The following is a 15,281-nucleotide window of genomic DNA, read 5'->3' as shown; positions in this document are numbered from 1 at the left end:
CCGGGCGCGGAGGATCACGGGACGGCCTCACCTGGCCTCTTGGAGGACTTACGGAGCCCGAGGCGGCCAACCAAGCGAGGCCCCGCCCCTGAGGCTCCGCCCTTTCCTTACCGCCAGGAGCAGCTGTACCCGGATGAGAGCGACTGTTAGGGTACGCAGACGGGACCGGGCTCCGCTAGTCAGGGACGGTCCTTCGACACCCGCCGTGCACTCAGAGCCCGCCTGCTGGCTCCTTTCTCCATTCCGCCCCTTTCCTTCCTCAGTTCTGCCTCTTTCCCTCCTCCATAGCTCCAGGAGTCCTCGGGGTTGCTTTCTCCCGTTTGGAACCGGAGGGGTTGCGGAGGACCAGAAAGGGAAGAGTGGTGACAAAGATCTGTGCACATCCCAGACTAGAACCGTGCTTTCTTCTTGCTTAACTCTTCCAGCTCCTCCTGTTCCCTCGAATGCCCTCAACTGACTTTAGAACAACCATCCTGAAAGGGCCCTCTACCTAGATCACTTGCCGGCACTATTAGTTGTTCCTATTGCGAAACAAATTCCCAACACAAACACAACGCCGGCATTTCATAGCAAGAGCCTTAATGACCCAGGTGGCCAGTGCAGTCAGCTCTGCAGATCTAGGCCCCAGGCTTTATCAGACAACCTCCACGACCCCACCCCCACAAGGAGCAGCAGATGAGGCCAGAAGCATCTGCAAAATGCCGGCGAGGATCTAACTCCCTATTTTATAGAGGAAGCTGAGGCCTAAGGGGAATCAGTTTAACTAAAAGTCTCCCTAGTAAGTTGAGGCAGAGATGGGTGGAACTAGGTTTAACTGGAGTGATTTACACCTCCGATTCCCTAGCTCGGACTCTGCCTGACTGAGGAGAACTAGATGACCAGTAGGAACATTAATTAGGCTTTGTAATAAGACTAGACGTGGGCCCAAGACCTGCCATTTACCAGTACAATCTTGAACAATTCACTAGAGCTTTCAGTGTGTGTTCCCAAAGTAAAATAAGGTCACAGGGCTGGCTTGATCCTGATGTGGCCAGGCAGCAAGGTCAAGATCTTTGTACATCTTCACCATTAGTGATATCCATGTAAGATATGACACTATCTGTGGGTAACTTTGCTCCTTGATGAGGAAGTGGGTGCTGCTCCCAGGCAGAATAGCAACCCTGTGCCCAACATGAGTTGATCTGCCTTTGGGCCAAGTGTGGGTGTGAACCTTGGCCAGGCCCACGCTACTCTCCATCCCTAGCCCATGTATTAGAGTTTGGACTTGGATCAAAGTCTGAGGCAGCTCCCTAATTCCTAAGGCACTGGAAGCATGATTGTGCCAGTTGACTTCCAGGGCCTTCCACAGCTCAAGTCCTCTCCGCTACAGGTGCTGCCACTGCCTCCACCTGAGACCACTTAGCACTCAATTGGCCATCTTGCCACTGCTCAGCAGAAGTGTGAGCTCAGCTTGTTTCAGAGCCTCCCTACCATGGTGAGTCCTGGGGGGAGGGGGTACAGTAGAAGGAGGACTATGGGGATCCTCTCTCTGAGCACCCTGAATCTCCCTATTCCCCAACTGAGATGCTGCTGTGTCCTGGGGTTCAGAAGTCAAGAGTTTCAGTTTGTATCTCCAGACTTGATCCCTGTTCCCCTTCCTGCAGGCCACTGGGCCAAGCCAGGTCTGAGGCTGGCCTGAGGCACTCTGAAACCCCTATGGCTAGGATCTCAGTCATGCATTTAGATCAGAACAACAAGTTACTTGTTGTGTCATAAGTTGCCTTACTAGTGGGGGGGGGGGAGGGGGGGAACCAGGAAGAACAATCTAGTGCCTGCTCCTCAGCCCAGACATGTGTGGGCTGTTCCCAGAGCAGAGAAATGCCATATGGGAGGCTCACAATGCCCCTGGGCTCAGTTTTAAAAGTGATCTTCAGCAGATCTGGGTTCAGATTTCAGCCTGACCCCCATCCCCTGTGTTACTAGTATGCAGAAGGCTTGCCCTCTCAGAGCCTTTCCTCTCCCGCACCCGCATCTGCAATGTGGCCGATTAAGACCTGCTACCATGTTGCTGTGTGTGTGGCTCAGACTAGAATTTTAGTGGCCCCACATTGTACCTCCCCTTTCTTACTTTTCCTTCCCTGGGGTTACTGAGAAACAGAAATGGCTCTAGTGCAGAGATGATTGGGAATCTCTGGAAGGGCGGTGGTGCTGGGGACTGGGCTTGGAGTTGATACAATACACAACTTTACAGTAAGCATGCGGTCCCTCCTTTCCCACACTGTGCCTTTCTTAGGACTAGAGCTCTGGCACCCTGTGTCTGGGAAAGCAGCAGGCGGCTGAGATGAAGCCGGCAGCTCTAGGCCCTTGCGGGCTGTGTAACTTTCAGCACCACCGTTTGTTGTGCTTCAGGTTCCTCTTTGTGCTCATCTTTCCTCCAAGTGGTTATTGGGGAAATTCAACTGGACATGTTACTAAAGACTTAGAAATAGCCTGGCTCTTAATGCCTAAGAAATGGAGCCGATCTTATTCTGCTTGCTGCCTATTGACCCGGACTACCGCCCTCACCCTTAAGCAGGTGCTAAGGCCTTGGCCCTTGTTAATTGGAGGAAAGCTTGGCAGGGAGATATCAGTGTTGCATTTTGCAACTGGTTTAGTGGCAGGTTCTGGAAGGAGGCAGGAAGTGCACTTTGCTGGGACCTGGGCCAGCTGCAGACCAGTAGGTGGCACCAGCAGCCTCCTCAGGCTCCACTTTGAGTTCCACTCTCCCTGTCCCTCCCAAGGACAAAGGCAGGGCGCTGCGTCCCAGCCCACGGGCTGTTGTTCAGCTAGCTCTAGCTTTTCAAAGCCTCTTCACAAAAGGGACTATAGGTCTTTTCAGTGAGCTTTTTCCTTGATGCTGGTCCAAGCTCTACTCCAGTAAACCGCTGTCCAGAACAGATGTGTCCTCCCTGAGTTCTCATAGCTAATGACAGGCAGGAGTGGACTTTGATACCAAGTCCCCAGTGACTGTAGAGTCTGAGCTCCCAACTACCCTAGTCCCACATCGCTCCCTTCTGGCTGCACTCCCTGTAAAGACTCAGTCTCTGGAGTTCTTAGGCCAGCCTTTAACCTCCCTCCTAAGCATGCCCTAACTTATCACAGGGTAACTGCCTGTCAGGGAGAAAGACATTCTAAAGAGAGACATTTGCACACCCCTCCCCCAACTATTAGATATCAGACTGTTAGAACAATACCCCCCCCCCCCCCCCCCCCCCCAGAAATTGGAATTTTCCCAGGAATCTCATGCTGGGGAAAGATAGAGACTGAAGCCCTGGTGCTAGTTAGGAGAAAGTGCCAGGAAGAGATCTCACACAGTTCTGACAATGTTTCAGATCACCTTGCCAGAAAAACAAGAGCAGAGAGTGAAGGGTCAGTGATGGGCAGACCCACACCTTGATCAGGAATGGCTAGGCTTTTTTTTTTAAGGGTTGTTTGTTGTTGTTCTTTGTGGGGTTTTGTTTGTTTGTTTTGTTAGTTTTTCCGACAGGGTTACTCTCTGTAGATCTGGCTGTGCTGGGGCTCACTCTGTAGACCAGGCTGGCCTCGAGATCCACCTAGCTCTGCCTCCTAAGTGTTGGGATTAAAGGTGTGCACCTCCACCACCAGTTTTGTTTCAGTTGTTATGTGTCTGGGATACATGGTTCTCCTGTAACTCAGGCTGGCCTCAAACTTTGTACTTTGTTAGCTGATGCTAACCTTGAACTCTCAACCCTTCAACCCAAGGATCACAGGCACATGCTACCACACCCAGCTAGAACTGCTAGAGTATTCATACCTCTTGCTCTCTCTTGAAACCCAAACTCAGTCAGTACCCTGAGGACAGACTTGGAGGAGAGTCACTGGACTTCTTTATTTGCTCCTCTTCACTGAATCTCCTTTCTCTGCCATTTACTGCCCTTTAATTGGCCTATTGAGGACTTGTAGCTGCGTCTAGTTCTAGTTCGTTAGGGCTAGCAGAGCTGAGGCTCTGACCCTAATCACTCCTTTAACAAGATTCGTCCTGTGCTTTGTGAGGTCTCTGCCTACCTCTTCCTGTCAGCCCCATGTTGCTTGGGTCACGCTGATGCTTCTTGGAGCCACTGGACTATCATACACCTCCATGTCTTGGCTTTTGCTTCCTTTTGCCCAGAGTAGCCCCCACCCCTCATCCCAATGCTTACTACATATTTCCTACTTATTCTTCATAAAGAATTCCTGGATCCCTTCAGGAGATTGAGGTCCCTTTCTTCTGTGCTGCCAAGCACATATGTATCGCTCTCACATAGCATGTAAAAATGATACTCATGATCCCATGGAGGGCAGGAATAGCATTCTACTTTCTGTGAATATGCAGGGCCTAGCACTGGGCACTGCCATGCTGCATGAGAGATCCAGATGGAACATGTAAAGCCTAATTGTAGCTTCTGATGGGTGTGGGCCTGCTCGTGCCCTTCCCCCATCACAGGAGTCTCAGCCTAAAGCTTACCTCCTCCTCTGACAGAAGAAACAGGCAGGGCCCCAACTTCATTATTTTTTCCTGGTGAAGACATAAACTCCCCCAATTGCTTTTCATTGACACTGTTTCTCGGGATAGACAGAAACCATGGTACAAAAGGCTTATAAATTAGGCACTGGGTAAAAAGTTGAAAATTGAGAAGTCACAGGCATATCCACCTGGTAACGAAACAATGCAAGGCATACTGTGTCCTCGGAATCCCTCAGTGACTTCTGTAATTCCTTTCCCCTATCATGAGATTCCCGAGGAAATGTGGGTGCAGCAGTGTTGCTGGGCAGGATGAGGGTTCCTGCTGACCACACTCTGAACTTCCTCTTGCTCTCCTCCACAGACCTCCAAAAAGCTGGTGAACTCGGTGGAATTGTGTGCTGATGATGCCCTTGCTGGGTTAGTGGCCTGCAATCCTAACCTGCAGCTCCTGCAAGGGCACCGTGTGGCCCTGCGTTCTGACCTGGACAGCCTCAAAGGCCGGGTGGCACTTCTTTCAGGTGGAGGTTCAGGCCATGAGCCTGCCCATGCCGGTGAGTGTCTTGTGTTGATTGAGAGGGTTACAGGCCAAAGCAGAGTAGGGATCCTGGGAGATCCTCTGTGCTAGTATGAGGTGCCAGACAGACAATGCTGAGGCCAGCATTAGGAATGTGCCCAGTTTCCATCCTCCCACTCCTAGCCTCTCCAAGGTCAGTCACAGCCTGTCTTTGCATTTAAATTCTTACAGCTCTAGAAATGTAGGGTTGAGCCAGATAATCTGTGAGGCTCTCCCAGCCTCAAGAGTTGGTGATTGCAAAAGTCTTCCTTGCCTTTTTTTCTAATCCTGCTGACCCAGCACCTCCATGAAACTTCCCTGACTCTGCCAGCTCAAAGCAGGATCCATCTACATTCCTACCATGCCTTTTCCTACCCTTGAACCATCCTAGTTGGCTTCCTGTTTGGTGCCAGGGATATGAGCCTCATTAGGAGCCTTCCACAGGGCTCAGACCTTGTGTCATTTGCACCTTTCCTGTCCGTCTCAGTATTCCATTTATTCATCCAGCACGTATTAGCGAGGCTGCTGTACAGCCGGCCCTATACAGAGCACATCTGTGAGTCAGTCAAGACCCTGCCCCTATGAAACTTTAATGCCCCACTCCAGTTGTGAGTAAGAGCAGTTCGGAAAGCCTTAAGGGACTTAACAAACAATAGAATGTACAATGAGGGGCAGGAGCGATGACTCAGCACTTAAAAGCACTTGTTACTCTTGCAGAAGACCAGGGTTCAGTTCCCAGCATCCAAATAGCAGCTCACAACCATCTGTAACCACTTTCAGGGGACCCTTTGCCTTCTTATGACCTCCATGGGCACTAGGCTCACACGTGGTACATACACACACATACACACACACTTGCAAAATACTCAGGAAATCTTTTTTCAAAAGCTTTATGTAAAAAGAACAGGAGGAAGACCAGAAAATGGTGGGAGGGGACAGAGTTCTTTAAGGCTAGAAGTCAGGAGAACCCTCCAAGATGACTCCTATGGAAGGGTTAGCCATAGCACAAGCACACAGTAGGAGCCCAGAATGCGGGAAGACCCAGGGATAACAGCAGCCTTACCTCTCTCCATCTCCAGGTTTTATCGGGAAGGGAATGCTGACCGGGGTCATTGCGGGATCCGTGTTTGCTTCTCCAGCTGTGGGCAGCATCCTGGCAGCCATTAGAGCTGTGGCCCAGGCAGGCACAGGTCAGGTTTGCGTATTGGAGAAAATGCTGTGGGTAGGCACTGTGAGGGTGGGTGAGGGCAAGGCTAACGGTACCACGCTACTGCTCCTGCAGCGGGCACCCTCCTCATCGTGAAGAACTACACTGGGGATCGACTCAACTTTGGACTTGCCATGGAGCAGGCCAGGGCCCAGGGCATCTCTGTGGAGATGGTGGTGATCGGGGACGACAGTGCCTTCACTGTTCTGAAGAAGGCAGGCCGCCGTGGCCTGTGTGGCACCGTGCTTATCCACAAGGTTAGCCTCCCGACCCTGGCACACCGAGGCACCAGTCATTTCTTTACCCTGACCTACCAAGTCCCCACCATTGTCTCAGCCATTAAGCCTAGAATGAGGCATTCTCATAGACCAGTTCCCTTTCTTTCCTCTCCCCACTCCTAATCAGTTGCCCCCCCCCCCCACCCCGCACGTCTCCCGGTGCAGCATGGATCCTCCTCATATCCTCCCGTCCTTCACTTTGCCTCACGGCTCTCTGTCTTACAGCTGCATTTACCTTCCCACTGGGCTCCCGTATCTGCACTCCTGCCTTGCCAGTCTGCTGCCCACACTATCCCCAAGGGTGTCTTTTTAAAATGCATATTGATCAGCGCTCAGAAGGCTAAGACTGGAGGATTTTGAACTTGAGGCTCGCTTAGACAACATAGTGAGACCGTGTGTCAAAACAACAAAAATGTGTATTGTGCCCAATTTTCATCTCACTGAGAGCATCTTGGATTCCCATAGTCAACTCAAGCCCCTTGTTTGGGGGTGCCCACTACACTCCTTTTATTTATTTGAGGCTGGAGAGGTGGTTCAGCAGTTAGGAGCATTGGCTGCTCTTGCAGAGGACCTGGGATTGGTTCCATCACTCACATGGTAGGGCACAAAACTATAACTCCAGTTCCAGGGGAGGACAGAAGAGGGTTTGGATCCCTTAGAACTGGAGTTACAGACAGTTGTGAGCTTCCATGTGGGTGCTGGGAACTGCACCTGGATTCCCTGTAAGAGCAGCAAGTACTTTAACCACTGAGCTGCCTCCCTAGCCTTTCATCACCACACTCCTGTCCCACCTCATCAGTCCTGACTTCACTGCCCAGCACCCCTTCTTTTCCCGTATGTTCCATAAACACAGGTCCCTCCCTATATCTGTTGGACTGGAGCTCACCTCTGTGGCATAAGTATGCCATATCTGTCCCTGCAAAATCTTTTATTTGGTCAGGCTTCTGTGGCCTGGCTCACTCCTGACATGCTCCGTGTGGTCCTCTTCCTGATCTCAGCACCCTGAGTTACTGAGAAGCCTTTCTCAGAGTTCTCTCAGCCTCCTGATCCATGTGCTGTCTTGAGCTAACTTTTAAGTGTGTGTCCCTGCTTCTCTTCTTCAGACTCTGAGTTCTTTGAAAGCAAGCTTGTGATTCAGTCTTCCTCTTCTTTCCAGCTCAGTAGGTTGTTGGTGAACCGAGTAGGAGGGTGGATGAATGAATGGGATAAGTAAATGGAGCTGAGGCGTGCGCTCTGGACAAAGGAGATCTAGGAAGCAGGAAACTGATCAGCACCAGGCTGTGTGACACTGACCTGAACCAATCACCTGCCTTCTCTAGGATCATTTCTCATTCTGGCTCCACTAGACTGGAGAGGGGGAGGAGGGAGGGAGAGAAAGAACGACAATATGTATGTGTTTTGCTGGGGATGTGCTTTATGCATGCCAGGCAAACCTACCATGGATCCACACCCCCTTCCCCAAACAGAAACTCTTGAAGACTCCCAGCAGCTATGCTGTAAATAAGGAGAAGATGTTCTTCTGCCCTAAATGTGATGGACCACATTTAGTGTAGAAACCCTGAGATTCTCCCTCCCAACAAGAAAGTTCTTCCAAGCCTCTCTTCTGCTCCCAGTGATCCAGTGATCCACCATCCTCACTCTCTTTCTCTCTGGGCGGCTACAGGTGGCAGGTGCTCTGGCTGAGGAAGGTGTGGGGCTGGAGGAGATCGCGAAGCGGGTGAACCTGGTTGCCAAGTCCATGGGTGAGTACCAGCCCCAAGGATGGGAGGATGTGGCAGACCTGGGGATTCAGAGCAGGCTCCTACCAGCTATATCAGAAGCCTTCCTGTGTTTCCCTGGAGGCTGGGGGATGGTCCCCTGCAGGAGGCCCTGAAGCCTGGAAGTCATGGGTACCAGAGTTTGGACTCTCTTCATCTCTAAGATGAAGAGTTGGGCAGCCTGCTCAGAGAAGAGGATGCCTATGGGTTGGGCTTCCATGGCATTGCAGCTGCCATCCTGACACCTGCTTCATTTTTCCTAGGTACCCTGGGGGTGAGCTTGTCCTCCTGTAGTGTCCCTGGCTCCAAACCCACCTTTGAGCTCGCAGCTGATGAAGTGGAACTAGGCCTGGGTAAGCCTATGGCGACTGTGCCCCAACCATTCCTTTTATTTGCCTTGAGTTTTGCCCACCTTAAGGTCCTGGAGTTGTCTACCTGGTCCTCCCTGCTTACTTAATGTCTCCCCGGCAGTCTCCAGATTCATCGGTGGGCACTTAAGGCACAACCTAGACAACCTGCCTGACTTCTCTCCACTTTGCCATCTGTGCCCAGGCTCTGAACACATAGAGCACCATGTTCCTCCTACCTCACTTCCCCTACATCATCCCATGTTCTCCTCCTCAAGTCCCAGTGTATAGCCCTATTGATCCAAAGGACACCTTGTCTGTCATTGACATGTTCAGCTTCTGCCCATGGGTTTCTTACACAATAGGCATTAGTGTCCTATGGCCTCTGACTTCCCAGCTAGCTCTGCAGCCACACCATGTGTTGTCCTGTTTTTCATTATTCTTTCCTTTTCTACTCACTGTCCACACTCATTGTACCCAGCCTTGTGTTGAACACTTTGTGTGTCATTGATAAAAGCATCTAGCCAGCCAGTAACGGCCACATCTCTCCACAGGGATCCATGGGGAAGCTGGTGTTCAACGGGTAAAGGTAAATAGACTCCTTGTTCAGCCCAGCCCAGCCCTGAGGTCTCCCAGAAACAGCTCACTCCTGCTTCTTCTGACAGATGGCACCTGCTGAGAAGATTGTCACTCTCATGCTTGACCACATGACAAATACCTCCAATGTATCCCATGTGCCTGTACAGTCAGGTGAGTAGCCTTCAGTCCCCAGTCTCTGAGCCCTTCCTGCTCCTCTGCAGAGGCCATCAAAAGTCTTACTGAGGTGTCATCATTTGTCCACAGGCTCTTCGGTGGTGCTGATAGTCAACAATCTGGGTGGCCTGTCTTTCCTGGAACTGGGCATCATAGCTGATGCGGCCGTACGCTTGTTGGGTGAGCCCACACTACAAGAGGACCTGTAGCCCCCCTTTTTTTTTTTAATTTTGTTTTGTTTTGATTTGGAAACAGTGTCTCACTATGTAGTCCTGGCTGGCCTGAACTCACTGTGTAGACCAGACTGGCCTTGAACTCACAGATATACTCCCGCTTCTGTCTCCATGCCTGGCTCCCTTAACTCTTTGAACCTGGTTTGAACCTAGGTGTAAGATAAGCAGCTGAGGCAGTGTCCTATCATGGCCCAGAACATCAGCTGAGCAATCATGAGCTTGAGTTAAATTATTACTTTTGCCAACTGCTGAGGTTCTGAGTGTGGGAGTAATAACAGCAACACCTGCCGTATAGGATGGTTATGAGGATTAAATGAGACTAAATATATGTAAGATGTCTGGTGCCTGCTAAGAACTCAGTAAATGAGAACTGTTATTTATCAGTCCCTCGGGAGGGATATCTCTAAGAAATGTGGTAATGGGGGATGCCTTGAGGAAATCATGTCATTTCCCATCTCATCACAGGTCTCGACCTGCAAGGTCCTTGTTTTACTGTTTGGTTCCTTTTTAAGATGCTCTGTGGTAGTTTCCTTTCCCACTTACAGGCTTTTATGCTTGGCATTGCAGAGGGCCGTGGGGTGAAGGTCGCCCGTGCCCTGGTGGGCACCTTCATGTCAGCACTAGAGATGTCTGGTGTTTCCCTTACCCTGCTGCTTGTGGATGAACCCCTGCTGAAGCTGATAGGTAAGCGATTCCTGGAGCCCACAGACATTGCCAGAAGGAACCATCATCCATCTCAGGCTCTAGCATAGAGACCGCATTAGGGCCGATGCTGACAGTCTGGTTCTAGACCTGTAAAGATACTCTTTCTCGCTTTTTGTTTTCAGCTCTCACTCGACTCCATAAATTTGGTATTAGTGTCTTCCTCACATCTGCCTTACCCTCTCCCCAGGGAATGCCCACTCCCCACACACAGTCAGTATGCAACAGACACTCAATATATTCACACTGATTTAGGTCACCTTCTTACAGAAGCTGAGGGAACCAGTCTTCAGAGCCAGGTGGGAAGCCCAGCCCCTACTTGATCTTGTCTGAACAAGTTATGTGGCTGCCTCTAGATGCTGAAACTACCGCAACAGCCTGGCCTCACATGGCCAAGGTGTCTGTGACTGGGCGGAAGCGGATCCGAGAAGCTCCCACAGAGCCTCCAGAGGCCGCTGAGGCCACTGCAGCAGGAGGTACTGGGCCCTGCTGATGGAGAGCCAAGAGTCCTTGTGGTCAGGACTTTGGCTTGAGCACCAAAGGGTATATGGTGGGGTATACAGGGACCTCGGCACCCATACCTCCCACACTGGTCAGGTTTGGCAGCGAGAAGGTCCAGCAAGGCCTCTGCATACTGCCCTCCCTTTCTAGGTGGAGCAGAAAAGCAGATGACGCTTGTGCTGGAGCGGGTGTGCACCACCCTGATCGGACTGGAGGAGCACCTGAATGCCCTGGACCGGGCTGCTGGTGACGGGGATTGTGGCATTACCCATAGCCGTGCTGCCAAAGGTTGGCCTCTACGGGATGCTCAGGGGCTATAGGCATACTACCTCTTAGACTTGGACATTCCATGAAGCAGTTTCTAGAACATTTAGGGGCTTTCATGGAGTTGCTACCTTCCTTTACCAAATGAGGGCATTTGACACCCCTCAGCTTGTTTTCCCAAAAGAAAGGAGTTTCCCACACTACAAATGGGAAAGTGATCCGTTCTACTGCCCTCAGCACTCTCAGATGCCCACATCACCAAAAGCCCTTGTTCAGCCATTTAAGAAAGATGCATTCAGCTTGGCAGTGGTGATGTGTGCCTTTAATTCCAGCACTCTGGAGGCAGGGGCAGGCAGATCTCTGAGTTCAAGGCCAGTCTGATCTACAGAGTGAGTTCCAGGACAGCCAGGGCTACACAGAAAACCCTATCTCAAAAAAAAAGATAGAGAAATAGATAGATAACATAGTCAGATAGACAGATGTAGGTAGGTAGGTAGGTAGGAGCATTCAGCACCATTTAAGGAAGCCAAGCACTATCCCTGTCTCCATGGTTACAAAAATGCACAGTCACGCAATGATGGCTCATGAGGATTTCCAGATCAACCAAGGGTAATGGGAAAAAGAAGAGAAAAAGGAAAGGCAGAAAGCACATCTCTCAGTAAAGAAGACCAATCAGGAAAACACTAGCAGAGACCAGGGAGAGAAAAGGAAGTGACAGCACCTCTGAAGGGCTACCTGTCTTTCTGCCTGCAGCAATCCAGGGCTGGGTAAAGGAGGGCCCAGCTCTAGCTAACCCTGCCCAGGTACTTTCCAAGCTGTCTGTCCTGCTTCTGGAGAAGATGGGAGGCTCATCTGGTGCGGTGAGTAGAAGCAGACTCTGGAAGGGCAGGCCGATGGAGAGGGATGCAGGTTTGGCTGAGTGCTGGCCAGCTCCATGTACTCAGCATTCTGGTCCTCCTCAGCTCTATGGCCTGTTCCTGACTGCAGCTGCCCAGGCTCTCAAAGCCAAGACTGATCTCCCAGCGTGGTCTGCTGCCATGGATGCCGGCCTGGAGGCCATGCAGAAGTGAGCCAGAGCCCTGTGTCTTAACCCCAGGGGTGTGCTTGGGAGGTAGTTGACAGTTGCTACCTGCTCCCAGCCAGACCCTGTCCTCACACCAAAGTAACCTCCTTGTTCATTCTTTCAGGTATGGAAAGGCTGCACCAGGAGACAGGACAATGGTGTGTACTCAGGGTGTGGCTCCCCTTGCCCCTTTTAAGCCTATAAGCCCTAAAACTATCCTTGGTAGCAGGGCTTCTTCTCAACCTCCCTCTCTCTGACCTTGTCCAGCTGGATTCTCTGTGGGCAGCAGGACAGGAGCTGCAAGCCTGGAAGAGCCCAGGAGCTAGTCTTCTCCCAGTCCTGACTAAAGCAGTCAAGGTGAGTGAGGCTCGACTGGACAGCCAAGGAGCCGCCAAGCTCCAGTCTAAAGCAAGGAAAGGGCCTTTTCCACCTTGATTTCCACCTGTATAAAGGTGCACACCTATCTCAGAAAGTGTTGTATGGCTAGGGAAATACATTGAGCCTAGCCTAGTACCTGGGCTGAGGCTCCGCAAATAGTGGCCCCATTTCTTGCTAGAAGTAGATGAGAGATGACCTTTCCACTGAGTGGTGGTACAGAGATTTCTGACAGAACAGGACAAAGGGTCCAGGGTCAGATTTTCAGGGCCCAGTGGGAAAGGAAAGGCCTACTGTCATGTACTTAGCCTGCTCCCACCTTCCTCAGAGTGCTGAAGCTGCAGCCGAGGCCACCAAGAACATGGAAGCTGGCGCGGGAAGAGCTAGTTATATCAGCTCTGCACGACTAGATCAGCCAGACCCTGGGGCAGTGGCAGTTGCTGCCATCTTCCGCGCCATCCTGGAAGTCTTGCAGACGCAGGGAGCGTAACTGCCTTTTCCTCCTCAGCTCCTCTCCTTATTTACTTCCTCTTGACTTCAGATGGTCACTCACCCCAGCACCCACCCTCTGCCACCCTCCAGAACTGTCCCATGAACAGTAAGTGCCACAGGCCCTGCTGTCACCGCTCCCCCTCTTCAGGAAAAGGAGTCCCTCAGGTCACGTTCTCCCCACCCCATCCAGCTCTGAACGTCAGCGATAAGGCTTTTCCTGAGTATGACGCGGCCTCTAACTGGGTGTACCTATTTGGTTTCAAGACTCCAGGCCTCGCCCTCTGGAAGGCCTCTTCCACCCAGGCAGTGTGTGAAAGAAAACTACTAAAACCCATTGAAGCCACAGCCGCTGCCGTCATCTTTGGGACTTAGCCCTGGTTACTGTGGCCATGACCCATCTCTTGGCAAGCGGTTCATCAGCTGTGCTCCAGAAAATTCTGCTCAGCTGGGCTGGTTCCATAGGGACTCTCCTTTCCTGTCCTAGCACACACCATACCAATGCACATCAGATTGGCACAAAGGCTTGTCTCTGTACCAGACAGATCTACAGCTGATTCTTCAGAAATTACATGGGCATTGGGTTCCCCAGAAGAAAATGGACTCACTGTGTTTTAAGGCTCTGGTATACTTCAGAAGCTGCAGTCATACCAGTCCCAAGATCTCTCTAGAGCAATGGTTCTCAACCTTCTTAATGCTGTGACCCTTTAATATAGTTCCTCATGTTGTAGTGACCCCAACCATAAAATTATTTTCATTGCTGTTGTGAATAATAATTAAATATTTTTGGAGCTAGTGGTTTGTCAAAAGGGACACAACCCACTGCTCTAGAGCAGTCATTGCCTACACCCCAACCAGGTGAAAGACTGCCGCCTGATGGTGGCGCACGCCTTTAATCCCAGCACTCGGGAGGCAGAGGCAGGCGGATCTCTGAGTTCGAGGCCAGCCTGGTCTACAAGAGCTAGTTCCAGGACAGGCTCCAAAACTACAGGGAAACCCTGTCTCGAAAAAAACCAAAAAAAAAAAAAAAAAAGACTGCCGCCTGAGACAGCATATACGCAGCTCACCACAGGCATGACATTCTCAGTGAAGAGGTGATTCCAGGCACTGGCAGGCCATGTCCATGGACAGTCTGGCTCGGTTTTATGTCACCTTATGGGAGCTCATGCCCATATTTGGCCAGTTGAGATCTGTAAAATTCAATGATATTCACCTCAGGCCAGCGAGATGGCTCAGTGGGTAGAAGCCTGAAGGCGAAACAACTTGAATTTGGTCACCAGATCCCATTAGGCGGCAGGAGATAAAGTTGTCTTCTGGCCTCCACACGTGCTGTGCATGAGCATAGCTGCACATGCAATGGTAGCCATCCCACAAGGATGTGAAGACTCGGGTGAGGATTAGGGTCCAGGGCAGCCTGGTGTTCTAGTGCTGTCACAAGGACAAGTCATACCAGCCCCAGTGCCTGCATTGGCGTCAGTCACACTGCCCTCCTACTGTGTCACCTCTACAGCCACACTAAGAAAGGGACCCATCATCTGTGTTCTCAGATTAGACCCTCTGGGCCTAGGGTCTTCTGTCAGCCTGCTCCATCAGAAGTCCCTGGCAACAAAGCTGGTTGTCAGCATGCACAGATATATGTACCCGGCAGAGAGGGCTTGTGGATCCCAACTCTCCCATCACCCAGCAGAGTGACAGTAGATCATTCTACTTGCCTGTCCACCTCCACTCCTTTTTGAATCTTGCTTTCCAGACTTTAAGGCAGGGAACACTCCTTTTATTAGGAGTATGTGCCCTAAAGCCATTCATTATGAAGGACACCCACCTAAATTTAAGTAACGTGCATTCCAGAAATACAATCATGGATCTCTGGTTGGCCCTTCTTACATCTGTAAGGGTCAAGCCTGTCCTGAGGCTTTTGTAAATTGCCAAAACTCTCATTTGAATATACTCTTGTGCCAGCAAAGGCTTCTGTGTTTCAACAGAACTCCTATGCTTGAAACTTTATTTCTAATGTGATGGGATTAAGAAGTGGGGCCTTGAACCCAGCCCGGTAGCACACCCTTTAGTCCAAGCACTCTGGAGGCAGAGGAAGGCCGATCTCTGTGAGTTTGAGGCCAGCTTGGTCTACATAGCTAGTTCCAGGCCAGCCAGTGTAGTGGTATTTCGTTTGTAATCTAACAAAGTTTGCCTGAGGATCAGAGAGCAGAGCTAAGCCACAGTTAATCATAGAAGCCAGACAGTGGTGGCACATACCTTTAATCTCAGCACTTGGAGAG

General features: G+C 51.0%; 1 protein-coding gene across 1 annotated transcript; it reads left to right on the top strand.

Moving 5' to 3' along the window:
* Window positions 1-1,268: 1,268 nt before the first annotated feature.
* Window positions 1,269-13,604, top strand: Tkfc (triokinase and FMN cyclase). Its single transcript, XM_038319687.1, has 17 exons — window positions 1,269-1,474; window positions 4,845-5,034; window positions 6,116-6,226; window positions 6,319-6,500; window positions 8,185-8,263; window positions 8,542-8,631; window positions 9,180-9,214; window positions 9,291-9,375; window positions 9,469-9,558; window positions 10,179-10,295; window positions 10,670-10,789; window positions 10,965-11,102; window positions 11,832-11,938; window positions 12,041-12,144; window positions 12,266-12,299; window positions 12,409-12,498; window positions 12,845-13,604. Exons 1-17 carry the CDS (start codon window positions 1,472-1,474, stop codon window positions 13,004-13,006), a joined length of 1,737 nt encoding a protein of 578 aa, XP_038175615.1. The 5' UTR covers window positions 1,269-1,471; the 3' UTR covers window positions 13,007-13,604.
* The last annotated feature ends 1,677 nt before the right edge of the window (window positions 13,605-15,281 follow it).

The sequence above is a fragment of the Arvicola amphibius genome, chromosome 1 (assembly GCF_903992535.2).
Source record: "Arvicola amphibius chromosome 1, mArvAmp1.2, whole genome shotgun sequence".
Classification (NCBI taxonomy): Eukaryota; Metazoa; Chordata; class Mammalia; order Rodentia; family Cricetidae; genus Arvicola; species Arvicola amphibius.
This window is presented reverse-complemented; position numbering and strand designations above follow the sequence as displayed.